Source organism: Poecilia mexicana, unplaced genomic scaffold, assembly GCF_051168715.1.
Source record: "Poecilia mexicana isolate PSO_F unplaced genomic scaffold, ASM5116871v1 scaffold_5, whole genome shotgun sequence".
Classification (NCBI taxonomy): Eukaryota; Metazoa; Chordata; class Actinopteri; order Cyprinodontiformes; family Poeciliidae; genus Poecilia; species Poecilia mexicana.
The window spans coordinates 15,767,913-15,788,703 of NW_028263374.1; the positions used below are offsets into that span (position 1 = coordinate 15,767,913).

At 37.7% G+C, this 20,791-nt stretch overlaps 2 protein-coding genes across 2 annotated transcripts; both read right to left on the bottom strand.

Moving 5' to 3' along the window:
- Window positions 1-150: 150 nt before the first annotated feature.
- LOC106929629 (cAMP-dependent protein kinase type II-alpha regulatory subunit-like) lies at window positions 151-12,582 on the bottom strand. The gene is made up of 11 exons (XM_015006695.2): window positions 12,486-12,582; window positions 9,013-9,304; window positions 8,894-8,926; window positions 5,458-5,597; window positions 4,784-4,890; window positions 4,046-4,199; window positions 3,870-3,971; window positions 3,722-3,796; window positions 3,217-3,282; window positions 2,994-3,132; window positions 151-1,022 (listed from the first exon to the last, which is right to left on the bottom strand). Exons 2-11 carry the CDS (start codon window positions 9,263-9,265, stop codon window positions 898-900), a joined length of 1,194 nt encoding a protein of 397 aa, XP_014862181.2. The 5' UTR covers window positions 9,266-9,304; window positions 12,486-12,582; the 3' UTR covers window positions 151-897.
- Window positions 12,583-13,842: 1,260 nt separating this feature from the next.
- Window positions 13,843-20,324, bottom strand: slc25a20 (solute carrier family 25 member 20). Its single transcript, XM_015006713.2, has 10 exons — window positions 20,199-20,324; window positions 19,963-20,081; window positions 19,092-19,184; window positions 18,415-18,542; window positions 18,240-18,330; window positions 18,038-18,155; window positions 16,848-16,920; window positions 16,660-16,769; window positions 15,639-15,763; window positions 13,843-14,386 (listed from the first exon to the last, which is right to left on the bottom strand). The coding sequence occupies exons 2-10, from the start codon at window positions 20,065-20,067 to the stop codon at window positions 14,324-14,326; spliced, it is 906 nt and encodes a 301-aa protein (XP_014862199.1). The 5' UTR covers window positions 20,068-20,081; window positions 20,199-20,324; the 3' UTR covers window positions 13,843-14,323.
- Between the last annotated feature and the right edge of the window lie 467 nt (window positions 20,325-20,791).

Consider the following 20,791-nt stretch of genomic DNA (forward strand, 5'->3'; position numbering starts at 1 on the left):
CCATTTCTTGCTTGCTAAACAATCTTAAGGAGCAAAGCAGCTTCATCAGTTTCACTGGCATCCAATCAATGAGAATCAAAAATAACATTTAAATGCAATTTAACTTTATTTTAAAAAATATAAGAAAAAAAAAAAAACAGGAAACAAAAATAAGATTATATTTTTTTAATTCTTTTTTTTTTTTTTAACTCATCTCTCCAACTTCCTGAGGCCCCTATAGCGCCTTCTGGCGGCCCCCAGTGGGCCGCTACCCCCATTTTGACAAACGCTGGCGTAAAGGATTTCCTACAGTGTTAAAAATTATTTGCTTTTGTTAATGTTTCAAGGCTGGATGTTTATGGGGAAACAAGCAAATTAAACATGAATTTTCTAAAAGTTTCTAAAAAACGTTAAATGCTAAATTGCTCCTCAGAATTTAACATTTTCATCTTGTTTTGGTTTTCCTGGTTCTGACGGGCGACCTACGATTAAATATAAACATTAGAAAACGTAGCAAATAGTCCTACATATTGAACAACTGATTTTCAAAGCAGGAAAGTTTTGAAAAAAAAAATTAACTAAACAACCGAGATGACTATATTTTTATGGAAAGTGCCATGAAGAATATCCCCCAAAAAACTTGTTTAAATATTTGTTTCAAAGGCTGATCGAATTCAAGAGTAAATATTTTTAAATAAAGCCCAGCCTCATATCATTGCCTTTCATACCATGTTTTATTTCGACGGAGGACCTCGGTAAAACATTATCTTAACGGATTCGCACACACAGAAAGAGCGTTTTGCTTTGTGTGTCGGTATAAAGTTAAAAAGGGGAACAGTTTGTGCACTAAATGCGCCTCAGAGGGATCAGAAAGCGGCTACATCATGCTAGCGTTCACTCGCTGGTTCGGGTCCAGTCCTAGCGCTTCAAATCATCACTGGAGCCGAACAGCGCCACCAGCTGGTCCTCGTACTGGGAGATGTTCCTCTTCATGATGTCCATGCAGGGACCCAGCAGGCGCTCAAACGCCTGGACGTCAATCACTGAAAGACAATTTCAGTTGGCATTTTAACGACCAAAATCACTCAAGTAAAGGTGAAAAGTACTTTTAGGAGAAATACTCCTAAAAGTAAATTTTTACAGAAAAGTTACTCGAGTAAATGTAATTGAATCCACCTCAGAGGTGGGGAGAGTGGCCAAAAATTGTACTTCAGTAAGAGCATCACTACTTTAACATGTTTTAATAAGGTAAAAATAAAAAGTAGCTTTCCAAGACATTACTAAATTAAGAGTAAAAAAAAAAAAGCATTTGGTAAAAAATCTGTTCAAGTACTGAGTAGCTGATGAAATTATCAATAATTTAATAATAAAAAATTACATAAGACTTAACAGGAATATAAAGTTAAATGGAAATTTTGGCATTTTAATGACAAAAATGACAATAATTCATATAAGCAACACAAAATGACAAAATCAGGAAAAATAAAATGTTTCCAAATTAGATTCTTTCAATAAAAAGCTTATAAAAATTGAACAGAAACTGCAGGTGTGTGTGTCTTTATCTGTTGACTTATTTAAAACATGTTTGTTCTTCATTCAGTGGGTAGAAATTTTACTCAAGTGAAGTTGAGATACTTGAGTCAGAGTAGAGATACTTCATAATAAATTACTCAAGTAAAATAAAAAAAAACAGCGTAGTAAAAATACTCATAAAAGTACATCTTTATAAAAAAGTCACTCTAGTAAATGTAACTGGTTACTACCCAACTGAAAATGTTTATGTGATATTTATTGGCCTATTATAAAACAAGCAACAGAAAGACATGATCATAAAACCTCTCAGTCTGGTTTTATTTAGAGAAAACAGGAGAATCCAAGTGAAAACATTTCTCTGTTTCTGTGATTGAAATGTTTTATTTTTAACACGCCTTGTGACATGACTACGCCTGGCGTGGCGCTGAGAGCGTTCTGCCCGGATGGATGGACGGACGGTCAAAATCTGTTCTAGATTTTGACCTTGATGAGACAGATTGATTTGTAGGACAGTATAACGTGTTTCCCCCTCCCAGTTTTATGGATGACATTCAGCCTACAACGTTTGCTCTGTGACAAGCTGAAAGGGTCGCTGTTTAAAATCAAATGCAAACACAAAAATAATCCCTGGTTTGATTAGAACAGTCTTGAAAATGTTCACATTAATGGGATTATATGTGATAAACCAACACAAAGTAGTATAAAAATGTTTTACAGATAAAACTCTTTTTTTTTTCTTTTGGTTATGTTTCTACTAGAGCATTTCTATAATTGTTGCTCATCCTAAAACAGATTGAATGATGAGAGTCTGTAAAGATATATTTTGTAGTCTTGGCTCAGATTCTGAATTAGATGTGGGTCTGGACTTTGACTGGACCATTCTAACATGCCATCTAAAGTCTCAAGTATCTTTTGTTGCAGGTTTTCTTCCAGAGTTGCTCTGTTTTTAGCTCTTTCTATCAACTAAGACCAGCTCTCCCGTTTCTGCAGAGGAATAGCCTGGTGAGGCTTTTCTGTAGATTTTTCTTCAACCACCAGGGGGCGCTTTAGCAGGAAGTGAATCATTGGAAGTCAAAATTGGAAATCAAAGAAGAACATGCTAATTTTCATTTAGAACAAGCACATGCTAGCAGCAAGGCACGACGGAGAAATGTTTTCAATCTCATACCCTCTCATCATGGAAACCACATGAAGAAGTTCATATGATGCAGCTTTTAAGTTGAAGGTTTATCATTCTAGCGGTACAGATCTAGAGCCGCGCGCTCGGCATGAACGAATCCATGATTCGGCGTTGGAGACGCAGGCCTGCGTCCTTAAGAGCAGATTTATTAACAAGAGCCGCGGAGATACCAGTGGCTTACAGCCCAGTGCGGCTTATATATGTACGCTTCCAGTTTTGTTTTTAACTTTCTGTGTGCGGCTTATGGTGAGGTGCGCTCTGTAGTCTGGAAAATACGGTAGATGTTTGGTGTTTAACAAACCTAAACATTTAGTTTCTCCCACAGCGTAGACGGACGCTGCGCGGGGTTTGTTGGTGACCAGCGCCAGCTCTCCAAAGTATTGCCCCCTGGAGCAACGAGCCACTTCCACCTCTGTGTTGTCCTGCTTCCCCGCCTTCGTCTGCAGCAAACACAGAAACACGTCAGGCTGCAGAACTGCTTGTCCTCAAAACAGACCGAAGATAAATATGGTAAATGTAGTTACTTTGGTTTTGATCAGTATCTTCACCTCCCCTGATTCCACAATGTAGAAACAGTCAGCTTTGTCGCCCTGCAACAAAGGAGGAAACTCTGTCATAAAGGTATTTAAAATATTGACACAGATTTAAAACACAATATCTCACCAAACTTCTTGGTCTAGTTTTGTACTGCAAATATGTCAGTACACTTGAAAAAAGACAAAATTGCCTTAAAGGTAACTTTTCTGCAAGATATTGGAGTTTGTTCTAAGTCAGTAACTCCTTAGTAGTGATGAAAAAGTGCCAACTTCACTGACAGATTATTTCACTGACGACAAGAGATTTTCCCCTTGATATCAGTGAAATAATCTGCTAGTGGATCTAGAACTTTCTCAATATTAAGGAACTATTGACTTAAAACAATCGCCTACCCAGATCATGCAGAAAACCTACTTGTAAGTTAGTTTTGTCTTGTTTCAAGTGTAATATTTACGATACAAAACCAGACCAAAGTAAAATGTTTTTTTGCACCTGTGCTATGATGCGATCTCCATCGCTGAACGTTCGCACTCCTAAAACATCAACAATCTTCATCCTCTCAGAGAGCTGAAGTGAAGGAGAAGGACGTCATTTATTTGTTGATGCATCTTTGTGAGGAGACTGTTTGCTAGCGACAAACCTCGAGGCAGTTCAGGAGAGGCACACACTCGATGAAGGCCTCGTACGTCCTCCTCTTCTTGGCGTTGTTCTTCACAATCAGCCTGTGAAACGTGGCTCGATCCTGTCGGGTCAGAAACAGCCTCAGGTGTAACGGAGCATCAGGTGCCTCCGTCAGAGGCGGCGTGGTTCACTCACCAGGCCCCACAGAGCGCCCTCCTCTGTCGCTACGATGGTGGCGGCTCGCGGCGTGTTGTACATGAGGGCCAGCTCCCCAAAGCTGCCCTTGTTGTTGTACTTTCCCACACACACGTTCACGCCGTCCTTCGCCACGAAGATATCGTACACGCCTCTGGAAAGAGAAGAAAGAAGTACGGAGGGGGATTAGTGCCACCAAAAAAAATCTTCAATTAAATTCTGACTTTTTTTCACAGAATTTTGAAATTATTTCTCTCAAAATTTAGATTTTTTTTCTCAGAAATTAGATCTTTTATTCTCAAAATTTAGTTTTTTTTTCTCAGAATTTTGATTCAAAAATTTCTTTTTCAAAATTTTGACTTTGTGCTCAGAATTCAGATTTTTCTCAGAAATCTATTTTTTTCCTCAGAGTTCTGACTTCTAATTCTGTGTCCATCCATGTCAACATTCTTAGGTGTAGGTCAATTATGGTGTTCGTAATATTTTGAAAATAATCACATGACTGTTTCTTCCTTCTTGTAGGATTTGTAAAGGTGCAGTGATTGGTAAATCTGAGTTGTAAGACTAAATCTGCCTAATAGTGCATAAACATTTTTTAAAAAAAACTCTGATTCTGAGAAAAAAAAAGGACAATTCTGAGATTAAAGTCTGAATTTTGTTCTGTCTTCAGTGGCCGTAAACCTGGCAACCACAGCCTTATGCATGTCAAATGTACATATTTTAAAACCTCTCACTCACTTGTCTATGACGTAGAAATTATCGCCGTCGTCTCCCTGGTCGATGATGTGGTCCTGAGGTTTGACCAAAACCTCAAACATGGCGTCCAGGACCTCAGAGAATTGCTCCTGATGGACAACAAGCAAATGATTAATTTTTTCCCCTGCAATTTTTATTGCCAAGTCTTATCTAAGATGGTGTGTCTCTCTTAAATGCTAAAATGCGAGGAGTCTACAACAACACAAGGTCTCAAAAATAGACACACAAGCAGGATAAAGACTGATGGTAACTTCTAAAGTGTTAATAAAAACAGCGAGTGAGTTGAGAGGAAGGAAAAACTATGATTTCACCACCACTGTGTTTTACAGAAAGCCCAGATCATACAGTAAGCCACATTCACACCCTGTGGTTTAAAAATGAAGCAAATCACGTCTGAACAGCCAGAGATCTTTAAGATGTTTGCTGCTGATTGAACAGATCTTCACAATCCTCCTTACTCTTTCCCAACGACATGAAACGAGACTCTAAAAGACTTTTTAAGCCGTAACAGTGATTTAGTAACACCTGGCTCTGTTATGTTTAGGAGTAAACGTCACATGGGTGTTGCCTCGGCTTGTTTGACCTTTAATCAAATCCTCTCTGAGTCATCTGCGATATAGAAGCGAACGCTGATCTCAGTTTGCTTTTATCTTTACCTTCTCCAGGGTCTTGAACAGCAGGATGTCCTTGCACGCGTCCTGAAGCCGTTGGCGCTGCGCTTCTGTTTTGGGATGCACGACCTGAGGCTCAGTGTTGTCGTCCGCATCGTCATCAGGGTCATAAGCTTCTGCACAAACTGCAGAGGAACAGACATGCTTGTTTTGACGTTTTGTCCTCATAAGTCCCACGGATTCACAAAAAAAAGTTTTTTTTAAGACTGTCATAAAAAATAAACACGTATTTTGTTAATGCAGCCTGTCTACTGATCACTGGCGTCAAACAATTAGGAGAAACTCTGGAGAAGCAGTTTCCTCATATGGTGACCCTAAAATGCTGTAAGTGTAAAACGTCGACTAAGAAATTAATTTTCTAACCATTTAAATGCTCCTGTTTTAGTCCCCACCACCACAAAAAGGGTTATTTTTTCACCCACATGTGCAATTTTAATGTGGAGGATGTAATTTAAGAAATGTAAGAAATCGGCAGCGACATTGATTCAGATTAATTTTTATTTTTTGTCATTTTCAACTAAATTTCTCTATCAGGTTTGAAAATATACAAGAAATATTCTTTAAAGATTTCTCAAAGAGTCAACATTTATAAACCTATTTCTTAAAATAAACGCCTTTTCCATCTTCAGTCCTCTCGATACAAATCAGCTGTTTAATCGTTTTTATTATTTTAAAACCCATTTCTTGCCAGTTTTGGCAATTTAACTTTAATAAGTCATACAAAGTTATTCAAAGGTCTGTTTTCTATCCCATCTATGCAAACTGGCACATTTACAGGACGTAATGTTGTAATTTAGTGGAAGATGATGTTGTGAAATGGAAATAAGATTAGGCTAAATCTGGTGCAAATCATCTTTTCTTCTTTTTTTTGTTGCACATTTTCCCTACTAACACAAAGCAAAGAGACATTTTAAGGGGTTTCAACACCAGAGAACAGAAAACATCTAAAGTCAAATTATAATGTATTAAAAAAATGCAATTTGAATGAGAGTCAATATCACAGAAACTGCTGCATGGCTCAAATCGCTGTGTTTAATTTAAAAGGAAAAACTTGGGAAAAATCCATGGAAAATTTAAATTTACTTCAAAACAAAATCTGAAAACTGCCCTTACATCAGCAGAGTAAAAAAATGAACTAGATTAAAACAATACTATAAAATAAGAGCCTGCCAAAATGTCTCTATAACAATTTAAAAAAATAACTGACCATGTATTATCAGTGTTGGCAAAACGCCTTATTAGGTTTATGGGGTAACTATTTTTTAATTAAAAGGTAAGTTACTTTGGATCTCCATTTTCCCCTTGAGAAATGAAAAAAAAAGAAAAAAACTAGTGTATGTGTGTTTTACAAAGTTTTACCGAAATATTTAACTGAGACACATAGATGTGTTTCAGTATAGATAGATGGATGATATCTATCTATCCACATAGATCAGTATAGATCTATACAACAATTAGCCTCAGGTTTCTCTGACAAACATTTCCACAAACAGGAGCCATAAAATGACTAAAACTATATGATCACGTAAAAGGTTAAAATAGGATTCATAAATATAAATGTATATGTACAGAAAACAACAAGGAAAATGACAAAACAAACCCTAATCGATTTCTATTTCCTTTTTCTCTTTCCCTCTGTCTGAGCCTCGCGCGATGCATCTGACCTCTGACCTCAACTCTTCAAACCTGTCCTCCCCTGGACCAGATGATGTCCCTCCTACAAAACCAGCCAATGAAATTGATCGAGAAGATCTGGAGGATCAAGAAGACAAAAAAGACCTCCATCACCTCCAGAGGACAACTGTCAGTCTCCTGTTGGGTATTTGGACTGAAAACTGTGTGAGACTGAGCTTTAACAACCTCCACTGGTCTGCTGTGCAGTATCAGTGTAGAGTCATATTAAACATATTAAATTCCTGAAGAAATTTAACTGGGGCCTGCCCAAAACATGCCCATCAGTTTGGATCCAACGATCTGACATCTGCCAGCCAGCAAATTTGTGCAGCTGGACTCACCCCTGGTAGGAACCAGGAGCACATCCATGCAGTATTGACATGCTTGACCTGGTCCACTGTCACAGTGAAGTGGCTGAAGCTCATGCCTGTTCACTGGTGGCTGACCTGGTTCATTGGCTGAACCTCATGCCCAGTGAAATTCAGTCCGAGACTGACGACTATAAGCTTCACACATGTGGTTCTGGATCACAGTGCGAAATAAAGAAAACTAAAAACAGTGGATAATTGTTTTTTTCTAGAAAAATTTCAATCTTCATACTAAGGATTTTAATTCACTCTCAAAAATCCTGAGAAATAATAAATTTATGTTAGCAAAATATGAATAGTCCCAGGAAATATGTATTTTTCCCACAATGCATTGCAAGGCCTCTCTCTGCCCTTGTTTATGAGACTACTCACTGCCTCTGTCTGGGCTCCGTAGCTATGGTAATTAACAACTGCAGCCAATGCATTGCTAGACCTGAGCTCAAACATTTTAAAGTAATTCTGGCATTTGTCTGAGAGGCTGTGTCCCTCTCAGACAGCGGTTCGGGCCGCAGCAACGGCTGCTGCATCTGAGTCGGTGAGCTGCGAGACAGACCATAATAGCCTGCAGCTCAGGCTATTATGGCTCAGAGTTGGAGCCATGTGCTCCGTTGCTATGGTAATTAACATGATATGGTAATGCTACGGTAATGAGTCAGAGCGGAGCCTCCATTGACTTAAATGGGATTTTGTCGTTTTTTGCAATTTATGTTGCCATTTTAACTCAGAATCCCACTAAAAATAATAGCGCACTTCTCGGTATCAAGACGAATGTTTTGATACCACTTTTGTTGGGGTACACATAGCAGTTTGAGCCGCATTAAGGGTGATAGATAACAATAGGTGATAACAATAGATTCCTGCCACGCATTCCATGGGCAGGCCCCAATTAAAGCACAAACATGAATTCTGGGACGGTTGCCCTATCATAATAAACAATAAATCAATTAATCGCATAATAAATGAAAAGTTTAATTTGCTTGATTTATCGTTTTTATCTTTTCTCTCTCTCTCTCTTTTTTTTTTTTTTTTTTTTTTACCAACAACTGATTGATAAACGTCCTCAGTCTGGTGTTTTGGTCTCAACTAAACCTTTTTTGATAGAGAATTTTGTTTACAGAGACTTCATGACTCATTATATTTGTTGATTATCTGTTTCAGTGGTTAAATGTTCATTAGAATTTAAAGTTTATTGATAATTGAGAATGTGTTCCTGCATTTTTATGCCATTATTACTAGTATATGACTTGAAAATGGTCTCAAAACAATGTTATTGTTTATCGCAATAAGTTCTGGGACAATTTATCGCCCAGGTGAAGTTGCTATGGTAACAGGCCTGGGAATGGTTATTAAAGTTGATACATTTGCTGCTGTTCACTGACCTGCGACTCTGCGACTTCTCCCAGTCCTGGCCTCTGAAGAGAGGGCAAGAGGTTAATGAAGCAAACTTTGACTATTCCACACAACCACAGCGCCTGCTAAGCGATGGTGGGGCACTCACTGGGAGCCTCCTTCACCTCCTCCTCTTCGTCGTTCTCGTTAGATTTGTTTGACGCCGTCTCAAACGTGACCTCCTTGGCGGCGGGCTTGCTGCTGCTCTTCCTGGCTTGCTGCTCGTTCTTTTGGTTCTCCAGGAGTCGTGTGAAATGCTGCACGGCGAACTCCACCAGGTTGGGAGGCCTGCGGCGCAGCACCTCCACCGTGTAGCCCTGCAGCAGCTCCTTCAGGCCGGCCGGGATCTCCACATTACTCATGATTGCAGCGGCGGGTCAGAGGCTGCGCTGGTTCGACACCTGGGAAAATAAAAAAATAAAAACTTCCAGCTGAAGTTAATCTCCTCAGAGCTCAACCTGCTGAAATATGTCAGCAGGTTTGAACCATCAGCACAGAAACCAGTGGCTCCTCCTCCTCTAAATCTATGCACTTTATCGATTCCTTTATTTAGCACAGCCTGCTGGCAAATATCGACCAGTGCTGCGCGCATCGCCTGTAATTAAAGGCTGTTCAATGGATTATGTGTCAGAACTTCATGATTTGGAAAAGAGGAGCGCTTTTAACTGCTTAAATGACACCGAGTGACTTATAAAAGTAAATAAAATCGAACAGAAAATTAATGCGCCTCAAAACTTTAAAGGTGTCAGCAGCAGTCACACATAAAATGAACACATTTGCATTTTTGTAGACTAAGATTTCTAGATATGAAGTAATTTTTTTTAAGTTTAAGTATGAACATTTCTTAGAGAGATCACAGATTTCCTTCAGCATATTTAAATCCTTCATTCGTGTCGTTCTGAAATTATTTATAATACTCTCATGTGTTCACTACAAATGATGCTGAATGAAAACCCTGTAAGTAAATCAGATGTCCTTTGTTTCACTGCAAAAATACAAAATCTTAGATTATTTTTGATCTAATTTCTAGTCCAAAAATCTTCACCCACATGAAATAAAACAAAACTAACCTGCAAGTAACTTTTCAGCCCGAGGTAAATCTTGTTTTAAGTAAATAACTGTGGATATGTTGTGTTTGTTGATAAAGTATTTGGATTAAAAGCTTTTAGAGAGATTTTTAGAGATGCAGTAATGACAATGACCTGCAGTTACAGATAGAGGTCAATAGATCACCAGTTCATGTTTTAGAAATTAATAAAATGAAAAGTAAAATTGTTTCTGCATTTTTAGACACCTAAGTGGTTTGTCGTAGCAAAAGGTTTCACCTGTTGGCCATTTATAAGCTAACATATAGCATTATGCTTTTAAATTAGCTTTGAAAGCTAAATTTTAATCTAGCATTAGTCATATTATTCTAGCTGAAACATTTTAAAATTTATCTTTGGTCAAAAACAAAACTACTTTCTTACCTGTAAGTTGTTATTTTTTTTTAAATAAAGTTGTATTACGCCAGCTTTCAGCCCTGACATCCACTTTGTAGGGTTCGGGAGGGAATGGCTAAATAATGAAAGAATCACAAGACTCTTTCTAACCTCCTGACTGCAAAGGCAAAAACAGAAAAAAAAAAAAAAGAAAAAAGCTGTCTTTGAACACAGCAGGATTGTTTAGATGTACAATCTGGAGCTTTCACATCAGTTTATCTCCACCCAGGCTGGATGCAGAAGAGAGCAGCCATTTTAAGATTTCTAAACATATCCCCGGTTTCAGCTGGGCTGGGACAAAAACGTCCGAAAACTGGGTGAAAACACAGACCCCTCCTTGACCCCAATGGAGCTTAGTTCTGGTTCTGATGGCGGCCCAGTAACTATAAATGACACCGGAAAGAGAAACAGAGAATATCTGTACAGATGAACCAATAGCCAAACTTTCCGTTTTGGGATTTGGAAATTAGCTCCAAAGATGGAAGACAGATTTATTTTGACAGAAAAAGATTTTGAAGTTTTGAGGAGGAGGCAGCATCATGATCCGGGAACTTTTTCATCATGTTTTTGACAAAGACTTCCTGACCTTTAATCTGATCAGTGGCGGCCCAAATGGGGGACTACGGGGGGCCACGGCCAGCCCAGAGAGTCATGTTCAGTTCATACAGAGGCATCGCTTCAATAAAGACATACATGTAACACACACACACACACACACACACACACACACACACACACACACACACACACACACATATATATATATATATATATTTTTTTTTTTTTTTTTTTTGTGCTGTCAAATTATTTTAAAAAATCTGATTAATCACACTAGCATTGTGATTAGTCGCTGTGCTTAACTTTGGAAGCTTGAGGTGTAAAAATGTACGTTTTCAAAAAAATTAAAATAAAAAAGCCAAAAATATTAGTTTTTATATTCAGGAAAGGAAGAAAATAACTCATTTTGTTTGAAACATAATTTAGAAATATGGATTATAAACTGGTTGTACTTTGGTGGAAGGCTAATTCATCGTTACAGAAAGTACGCTGCATGCTACCTTGGTTTAATCCAAATGTTCATCACGATGATTTTTTAAAGTGAAATTTGATTACAGCAGTCCGACTCTGCTCACTCATCTTTTCACTCGTATTTTTGTTTTGTACTCTAAGACCAAGGTAACGCTCCGCAGGAGATAGAATCAAAATAGATAATGAGTCAATCAGTAATGCGATTAATCTGCATAATGTAAACGCATTACTCTTTTTAGATTAATCACATACTTTAACGTTGCCACTGCTCCTCTGAAATCCCTTAAACTGCTATGAATTAATGAAGACAAACTTCATTCAGACTGTGGAGAGAAAATAAAGCAGCTGAAGCAACTTTTCCACCAGCCGACTGGAAACATTCACACAAACATTTTAATTTGGCTAATCTTCCTAAATGTCAAAATGCTGCTTTCAATAACCTGCCACTATACTTGTTTTATTTATTCAGATTATAATCCAGCAGCTTAAATGTAATACTTGCAGCTTTTTTTAATTTTAGTTGAGTCTACCTTTACTCACAAGTTGCAAAACATCCTAGAATATTTATGTGAATATTTGTATATATTTGAGTCTTTATGCATATTTTGACCCTGAGTGGATAAAAGAAAAAAAAAATCACAGATAAACTCCAACTTGTGCAGCTAATTCTTGATTTTAAGTTTTAAGCTTCATACTTACTCCAGCCTGGCAAAAATGGTTAAAAAATTACTAAGACACAAAACATAATTAATACCACCTTCACACAGACATGTGACTCATCCAGATTTTAAGAAACGAATGCAAAATTATTTTAAGAGGAACTCGGAAAAACTATTTCTTCCTAAAGTGGCTTCTCGCTCTGTATTTTATGTTTTTCTTTTCAAAAGAATAATAAAAATAATTGAAACAGTTTTTGTGTTGAATTATCACAGGAAGCAATCGAAAACGAAAGCTAAAGCCAGTTAAAAGAGTGAAATTAAATTCAAGCTGTTTCACATCATTTTTACAAACGTTAAGCACATTTCCTTAAAAGACAAAAAAAGCCAGTAGAATCAGAGGTTTATGATCAAACCTTCAAAATCAGACAGTCCAGAGTCAGTCGGTCGGTGTCCAACATGGTTTAGTTCATTTCCTGGTTCAACTCACCTGGTGGCTCCTTATCAGGCCTCTGCAGAACTTTGACCCGCTGAGCAGATAGTTGGACTGTTTTAATCTGCCGGGTTGGAGCGGAGACGCATCTGAAGCTGGCAGGAGATCAACACTGAGGACAGCCATCATTTAAAGCTGCAGTGCCTAAGTTTATAAAAACGTTTTTATGTTTTTACATATTTGTTAAAACGGTCATTAAGTTGTGGCAGTAAAATAATCAAGCTGCTCTGTCTGCTCCAAAAACCTGCCACTCTATCAACGATAACCAATCGGAGCCAGTAGGAGGATCTTGGCGCTCTCAATCAACTCATGTAAGCGTTACTCAAACCCTCCCACATTCGCCATCATCACTGATGACAGCGGATAAACAGTTTTCCTGCTACAGAAAGTTGTTTCTCTGCCATTAGCACATTAAGCAGCGCATACCTGTGGTGATTGACAGCACCATGAATCTCCTCATGGTTGCAGACTGAGGAGGCAGAGGAGTTAGATATTTTCAGATTTTCTCTCATTTCTTACCTTTTCCTTTTTCCAACATATTGGGAGTTTGTAACTTTTATAAAAAATTTATACTTTTTAAATTTTTGCTCATGCTACAGCTTTAAGATAAAACTCTGCAACCTTTACAATCCAAAGAGCCATTTTTGATTGTTGTCTCAAAGTTCTGCAAAATTAAACTCATTTAATGCTGCAAATATTACATAAACTTTTTAAAAAAATGTTTTTATATAAATATCTTCTGTAGGTAATGTATTTTTTTTAAAGCTACAATTTCAGTTTTTAGATTTTAAAATACAGAAAAAGTATGATTAGCATGTTTTCTTCTATAAGATTGTCGATATTTTAGGAAAATTATACTAAAAAAATTTTTAGTTTTTAAACAAATAACCAGGAAAACACCTAAAAATATATATTTTGTCTCTTCATGTAGTGAAAATTCAATAAAAATAATTCCATAAAAATCTTTTTATCATTTTAACTCTTGTTAGAGCTGCAGGTTTATAAAATAAAGTAAATCCAGTGAAAATTTTTAAAACCTGCAGAATGTGATGCAAATGTTCATTTTTTAAAAAATATTTTTTTTCTAAATATTACCCCAAATTTTCTTTTTTTTTACCTTTTTGAAAACCAATTAAAAAAATTATTTATCTTATTCCCATCAAAGCAGGTTAAAACTTTTTTAAAGACCGATTAGGAAGCTTATATGACAGAGATTGTTTTTTTTACTCTGGCTTCAAACAAGGAGACAAATGTGTAGAAAGAAGCAGCGGCACTCTGGGTTTCCTTAAAGATGGATCTGCTTTATAGTTCCTTTACATGCCGACATGTTATTTTCATTCATTCTCTCTTATTACAGTTTCCTTCACATTAGACAGACGGCGTGAAGCGTTGACAGAGTGAAGGAGACGTGTGGCAGACTGAAGGCGACACCAAGACACACCTGAAACGTTCCCCTGCTACCTGCGGCTAAGAAGAGGTAAGGCACCACATGTTCGTTTCACTCCCTTTCTAGTTAAAAAACAAACCAACAATAAAACAACAGAGACCTAAAGGAGCGAGAACATTCGAACTGTCTCTGTTTTTGTGTGTGAAGCGGCAGCCGACGCCTCAGCAGGTCTGAACCGTTCCTCTGCAGCACCAACAAAAACAATCAAGTAATTTACTGGAAATCTGATAAAAATCTCTTCGTTTCACATGATTCCCTCTGTGTCAGAGAGCGATTATTCCTGGCGTTCCCAGAGGAAACCCCTCGGGGCGACGTCACAGGTTCGGAGCTAACCAGTTCAGAAACTTCATCGCCAACTCGAATCCCAGGAAGCAGGCCTAAGGAGGAGGAAGAAAGACGCGGTTTGTTCGGAGCAATGAGAAAAAACATCAACCAACATGTCAGTGATGCTTTATAAAGTCTAAATGTGGTTAAACACAGGAAATTGTAGGTTTTTATGTCTCGAACACTGAAGCATTTTTCTAGACCTCTCTGTTGATCCAGTTACATTTTATAGTCTTTTTGGTCATTTTTTTATTACTCAGAGTGGTTATACTAGCAGCTTAGTGTGCTAAGCATTTCTATATAGGTCTTAAATAAGGCTAGCTCTGACCCTGAAATTTGTGTTAAACTTGTTTTTACGTCTCAAGTAGAAAACAATTCTTTCTTAAAACGCTTAAATGTTGGCAAAAGTAATTTATGTTCACAGCTCTAGACATCAAACTACAAAAATAACTGTAATTAAAAATGGGGAAATATTCCTAAAAACACTGATTTGTGACATATTTATTAGATTAATCAATAACTTTGTTGCTCATGTTGATTAAACAAAGATGGTTTATTACAATCACTGGATCAGTGTGGCTCAAACAGAAACCTCTACAAAAACAAATGTCTAAAAATAAACTCATTTTATTGCAGAGGCAAAGCCTCAGATTCAGAAGCTTTATCTCGTTAAAACAAGAAAGTTTCTCGTTATAACAAGTTTTGTTTTTTACGACGTACCACTCCTGAATTTATTTCCGAGCTCTGGAAGTAAAACGCTTCTGCAGCTTTGATTATAAAGATTTAAAGATTTTTTTTAAACTTTATAATCATTTTTGTAGGTAAAAATATGAGCAAACTGTAAACAAACCATGACAGATTATGACCCTTGATTAAAAAGATTTAGTGACTTTGTACTGGTGGATAATTTTAACAAACATAGATTATTATGATAACACAATATTTCCTCACTGTAGACGACTAATAGAGGAAAGAAAATTACTTTAAAGGACGACATGGGCAAATAGCACCTGCTAGTGAAACATGTTTTTACAGGTTTAGCTATAATAACATTAACTCCTGAGGATTATCAGCTCTAATGTTCTTCCGTACAGCAGCTGCCTTAATAAAGACGATCAAAGCCTCTCTGTGCTTCACAGCACTAATATGAAAACCAAACTGGGTTAAATCTTCAACCAACAAGCGACAGCCTGCATGTCCACGACTTTGTCTTCTCATGATCTTCTACATCTCCAGATGTTCATCCAGCTGCTTTAAGCCTTTTTACAGCTTTATTAGGCTGAAGATCAAAGGATGGAGACTCACTGCGTTTGCAGGGAAAGCTCTGAGCATGACGGCGTTGAAGCCTTTGTACAGCGAGCCGATGCCTTCCTCTCGGACCAGTTCCCGCAGAACGTCTCTGAAACCGTTGGGATACTTTCCTTCAGGAGCTGATGGAGGGAGAAAAAGAGGGAGAGAGTTGAGGTTCGGCGTGAGATTCCTCTGAAATAAACGCCTGGGTTTTATTATAGAGGCAGCTTTTCCCACAACAAATCAAATTCAAGCATTTTCAAGGGATACTTTCAAACTTTTCCAGCACCACACTCTGGGAATAAAAACAATATAAATTTATATTTAAAAAAAAGACAGTTTGATTTCACTTTTATATAATTTACTACTGTTATAAATAATCTCATGATAGTATTATAACTCTGCAACAGGGATGAGGTAAACTAAAATATGACAAATGTGGATGTTTCGAAAGAAAATAGGAATAATTTTGATAATTGTATCCGACCTAAAACAAAAATAAACTGAGTCTAAGTGGATGAATAGAAGCAACATTAAGCACCTGGATACCTGAATAATCCAGATTATTCTGGATACTTGAATAATCTGAGAAAACAAATCCCCTCACTCTGTTTCCATGTTCCATATTTTCCATAATCTAATTCTCTAGTTTTCCAGAGAGTAGGACTGCTGTCCAACCAGCAAATCAAACACGGGCCGGGCTTGCCAGGTAACGGAGCAGCGTCCATCGATTACGACTTCTCAATCGGGAAGGTTTTGAAACAGCAGACAGTAAAAAACATCAACTAGAAAACAGCTAGATGTTTTGTTGGTTTTTTTTAAGCACCTGGTCTGCTTTTAGAAGCAGCTGAGACCCAAATGGATGAATAAAAACACGCAAAATGTGAATTCTGCATAATTTTTTAAGAAGCAAAAAAAAGTGTAATAGAAAATTCAATGTTATTATATTACATATGATACTGATGTGGACGTGAGCACACAGGACAACGTTCTCGAAAGAGAAGAACGTCTGACTGTAACGTTTGGAGAAGAAAACCTGTTTGGAAGCGAGACTTGAGGACGTCGGGCGGGATCGCCACGGCCCAGTTGAAGATCCCGGCCATCCCTCCAGCGAACAGAACGCTGGGGATGCTGAGCTCGTTGTGGCTGCGGAGAGAAGACAGCTCGTCTTTCTGCTCGGAGAACTTCCTGTGAGGAAGCGGAGGAGGAAGAGGAAGTCCTCACCTTTTTCCTGCAGGTGTGAGGAGGTTCTTCAGCCACTCGTAGGACATGAAGTACATGCCGCTCGCTGGGACATCTGGGAAATAAAATAAAAAAGATTAACATAACACTAAAACACCTTGATATGATTTTCCAATCACCTTATGGTCAAAACAATGCTTTAAAAGCAAATTATTTATGACATAATAGTGACACTAGAAGCATTTCAATAAATCTGAATATCCTCAGAAAGGCAGTTTGAGTAAATCAGTTCAAAGAGTTAAATTCTTCACACACAGAAATGTATTTTAAGCATTTATTTCATTAAGGCTGCAGTCTTCCTCTGAAAAATACTATTTATATTTTAAAAATCTTATTTATTGGTCTTATGTGATGTTATAATTTTCAACCAAGTTTGTCACCGAGTAAATTTTCACTTTTTCAATAAAATAATCCTGAGTTTAACTGGGTGAATCTGTATTAAATCAAACATCTGGAACATATGCAAACAACCAAACCTGTCGCAATAATCAATAAACAAATTCATCTCATGATAAATTAAAATGAACTCAATAACTTCCAATAATTTGAAGGAAAATTTTGTTTACAGAGACTTTATAATCCATTTTATTTATAGTTACAATTGCGTGTGTGTTTTTTTTTAATTGTTGCATTTTATTTTGAATTTTTAAACTCTACGGAGCAAATAGGTGGTTGAAATGTGGTGTTATTCAGAGCATGCGATAAAGATAAGTGGCCTCCGGAGGTCCAAAGTCCAAACTACACTCTGAGGATTGTTACTCTGACACAATATCACAGCTTTCTGAAGCCTGAGCTGCGTGGATGAGTTTCGCTGGACTCCATTGCCCATAAGTTACTGATTCAGCCTCAAATCCAGAACAGGAGCTTCAGAGATTTGTTGTGTTTTAATTATTAAGCTATAAACTGAAACAGAGCTGTTGTTTCTTCTTGACAGATGAATGTTTGTCCCATCGCTCCTACCAAACAAGTTGAAACTCTGCTGTAATGAGCCTGTGTTTGCAGATAAATAATGATAAGTTACAGAACGTCGCCCGTGGAAACTGGACACTCCCCGTTTCAGATCTACAGCCATGCTCGACCCAATTCCCAATTAACCGGTGTTTTTATAACATGATCTTTTCATATTATAAATGTGGAAATAAAATCAGAGAGTAATCAAAGTGAGGACGAACCTCTCATGAGGGTCAGAGCTGTGCCTTTGTAGATTCCTCTGATCCCAGACTCTTTGTACAGCTGCTTCACGCAGTCCATCGGCCCTGCGTACTTCACCTCTCCTGTCGATGCCTGAATCTGGAAACTCACACAAAACCTTACTTTAGCCCACACCACTTAATGTTTGAGGTTTGAATCCAGGTTTCAGGAACAGGAACGGACCTGCAGGAGACATTTGATGCGCTCTCCAGGAGCCATGATGGCTGTGGTGAAAACGCCCGATAACATCCCAGCAGCAAACAGCTGTGGATACCTGGAGGAGAGCAGAAGAAGAAGGTGAGGAAGAGCCGCCAGCTGTGGGGTGAACGCAACCAGCTGAGGTGAATCGGTCACCTACGTAAGGATATCGTCAGGCGTCCTCTGCTGTAGCTTCTTGCCCAGTCCGAACCCAAAGAAACAGACGGCAAACATGGGCGTGACGCCGATTATTGGGGCTGCCATTCCTTTATAGAGTCCCTTCACACCCTGTGAGGAAACATCAGCATGAGGAGTAAGGACACCTAATTTATTATAATTTATTAACGCTGTCAAATTCTAAAAAACAAAAAAAAAGTACAATGTCTGGTTTTGGTTACAATAATTACACAATTACTCAGTGTATCATATTTGATACAAGAGAGCAAAACAAAATAAAGCAAACCAGGGAATGTTTCAAATTGTTATTTTTTGAGAAACTCTGGCTCTAAAGGATTAACTCTACGACATCAAATGTATCATTTATTGATGTCAAAACTTGTGAAACTTCTTAACAAAAATACATTCGAAGAATAAAAAAAAACTCCACAGCGTGGAGTAACTGGAGGGCGGATATGCTGCTCTATATATTACTACAAAAGCCTAATGTATCAATTACAATGCAAACAAATTGGAAAATCTTATTGATGTTTCAAGAAAAAAAATGTTTTTTTGTTATGTAAAAGCATTTAGATAACAGTTTAATTACAAAAATCAGATTTAAAAAATATATTTGTATTGGGCTTTGAAGGGTAAATGAAAATAAGTCTGCATGCTAACCTCTTTGGCTAAGGTCTTTTTAAAACAATCCAAGGTTCCAGCATATAAGAGCCTCTCTCCGGGTTTTGGTTTAGGCTGAGTTTGTAGGCGCACCTGAGAGGAAAGAAGAACACAAATGAATGAGTAAATGAATGAATTTTTCTTTCATACATGAAGAAAAATGAAAAATATCATTGCAAAAACAAAATCTCTTAGTTTCTGCAGTTCTAATAGCCTAATAACTGATAAGCTGAGGAAACTTTATGTATGCACCTTGTTAAGGTGTCCCTAAATAAGTATCTGGTGAGTTTATTGTACTTGGAGATGAAGGAGATTTTATGTGTGTCTATCAGCAGAAATCTCCAGAGAAAGGAGATTATCCACTGAACGATGCATCTCAAGTCTTTTTTTCATTTTGTAAATATGTGACTTTTAGACAATCTTCATCAGCTACAAACACTGTTTTTTGTACACTTTTCCAACTACATTAAAAACTTTAAGTGATGAACTTATTCAGTCGTGAAACTCTGATCAAATCCACTTCCAGGAATCTGAATTAATCTGCCTTTTGTTAAATCTAGTCAGACTCCCACATAATTAATGTATGAGGCTGAATGAGGTTTCAGGCTTGGCCAGCTCAGGCTGTTGATCTGGTCACACCCCACTTTTCAGGTGACCTCTCTACCTGAGCAGCAGAAATCACGTGGCATCTTGAATCTGGGTCAAAGGTTTGCAGCAGCAGGACTGAGACGCATCCGTGACACCAACACATTGAACTCTTCAGCCTGTTTTCTGTTTATAGTCAGTCTCTGCTGAACCCGGATGCTCTTTGTTGATTGTTTCCCGAAGTAGAGCGGTGACAAACACAGACACAACATTTAGCAGTGTTTACTTTGATGGTGTCCAGTGGATGACCGGCGACAACCAGGCAAACCCCACCGAAACCTCCAGCGAAGAAGTTCTTCATTGGGCTGATCGGCTGCGGCTGTTTGGCCATTTTTATTTCCCGCTCTGCAGAGAGAGAGAGAGGGACAGTGTCAAAAACACGACAAAATGTCGCTGCGGGAGACATAGATGAGACACGGGGACACGATGAGAGACAATTATAAAGACCAGACAACACCTCACCCGCTCTACTTTTTCTCTGAGAGATCCGATGGAGGGCTCCTGCTGTCACTGCGGTCTAAAGGACCTTTAACCCACTTTACCCGGACTGCTTTCACTGCGACACAACCATTTGGTACGAACATCTGTTTTGTCCGGGTGGAAACTTTCAGTTGTCTTACAATGTAGATAAATGTATTTTTCTATTTAACATTACTTCTAATTATTTATTTATAAGATACTACTTATTATTAATAGCGTAAAAAGTTAAGAAAATGAAGAACGTAGAGGACTCTACTAATCATCATAGCAGTTGTAAATATACAGAATATACAAATAAATTTATTATTATTATTATTATTATTATTATTATTACGGTAGAGTTTGTCCACACCGATATTCTTCTAACGTATTTTGTTTAGTCAAAAAGTTATTTTCTCCTGACTTTTTACTGCCATTCGTTGTGTTTTCTTACTCTTGACGGTTGGTGGTTACCATAGTAACCACTAATGGCTTGTTCCTTTTTTCTGTTGCTGTGTAACCGTGGGATATGTATTAGGATCAACTCTCTGCTTTCTTTACCATTATTATATTTTAACATATATTTTTGACATAAT

What these genes read in the sequence shown, in the direction of transcription:
- slc25a20 (XM_015006713.2), bottom strand. Translation starts at nt 20,067, where the DNA reads ATGGCCAAACAGCCGCAGCCGATCAGCCCAATGAAGAACTTCTTCGCT. An exon ending in AAAAGACCTTAGCCAAAGAG is followed by an intron (nt 18,543 to 19,091) that starts GTTAGCATGCAG and finishes GTTTCCTCACAG; the next exon opens with GGTGTGAAGGGACTCTATAA. An exon ending in GCATCAAATGTCTCCTGCAG is followed by an intron (nt 18,156 to 18,239) that starts GTCCGTTCCTGT and finishes GTGAGTTTCCAG; the next exon opens with ATTCAGGCATCGACAGGAGA.
- LOC106929629 (XM_015006695.2), bottom strand. Translation starts at nt 9,265, where the DNA reads ATGAGTAATGTGGAGATCCCGGCCGGCCTGAAGGAGCTGCTGCAGGGC. An exon ending in AGATACTGATCAAAACCAAA is followed by an intron (nt 3,133 to 3,216) that starts GTAACTACATTT and finishes TGTTTGCTGCAG; the next exon opens with ACGAAGGCGGGGAAGCAGGA. An exon ending in GGGAGAAACTAAATGTTTAG is followed by an intron (nt 1,023 to 2,993) that starts GTTTGTTAAACA and finishes ATTGTCTTTCAG; the next exon opens with TGATTGACGTCCAGGCGTTT.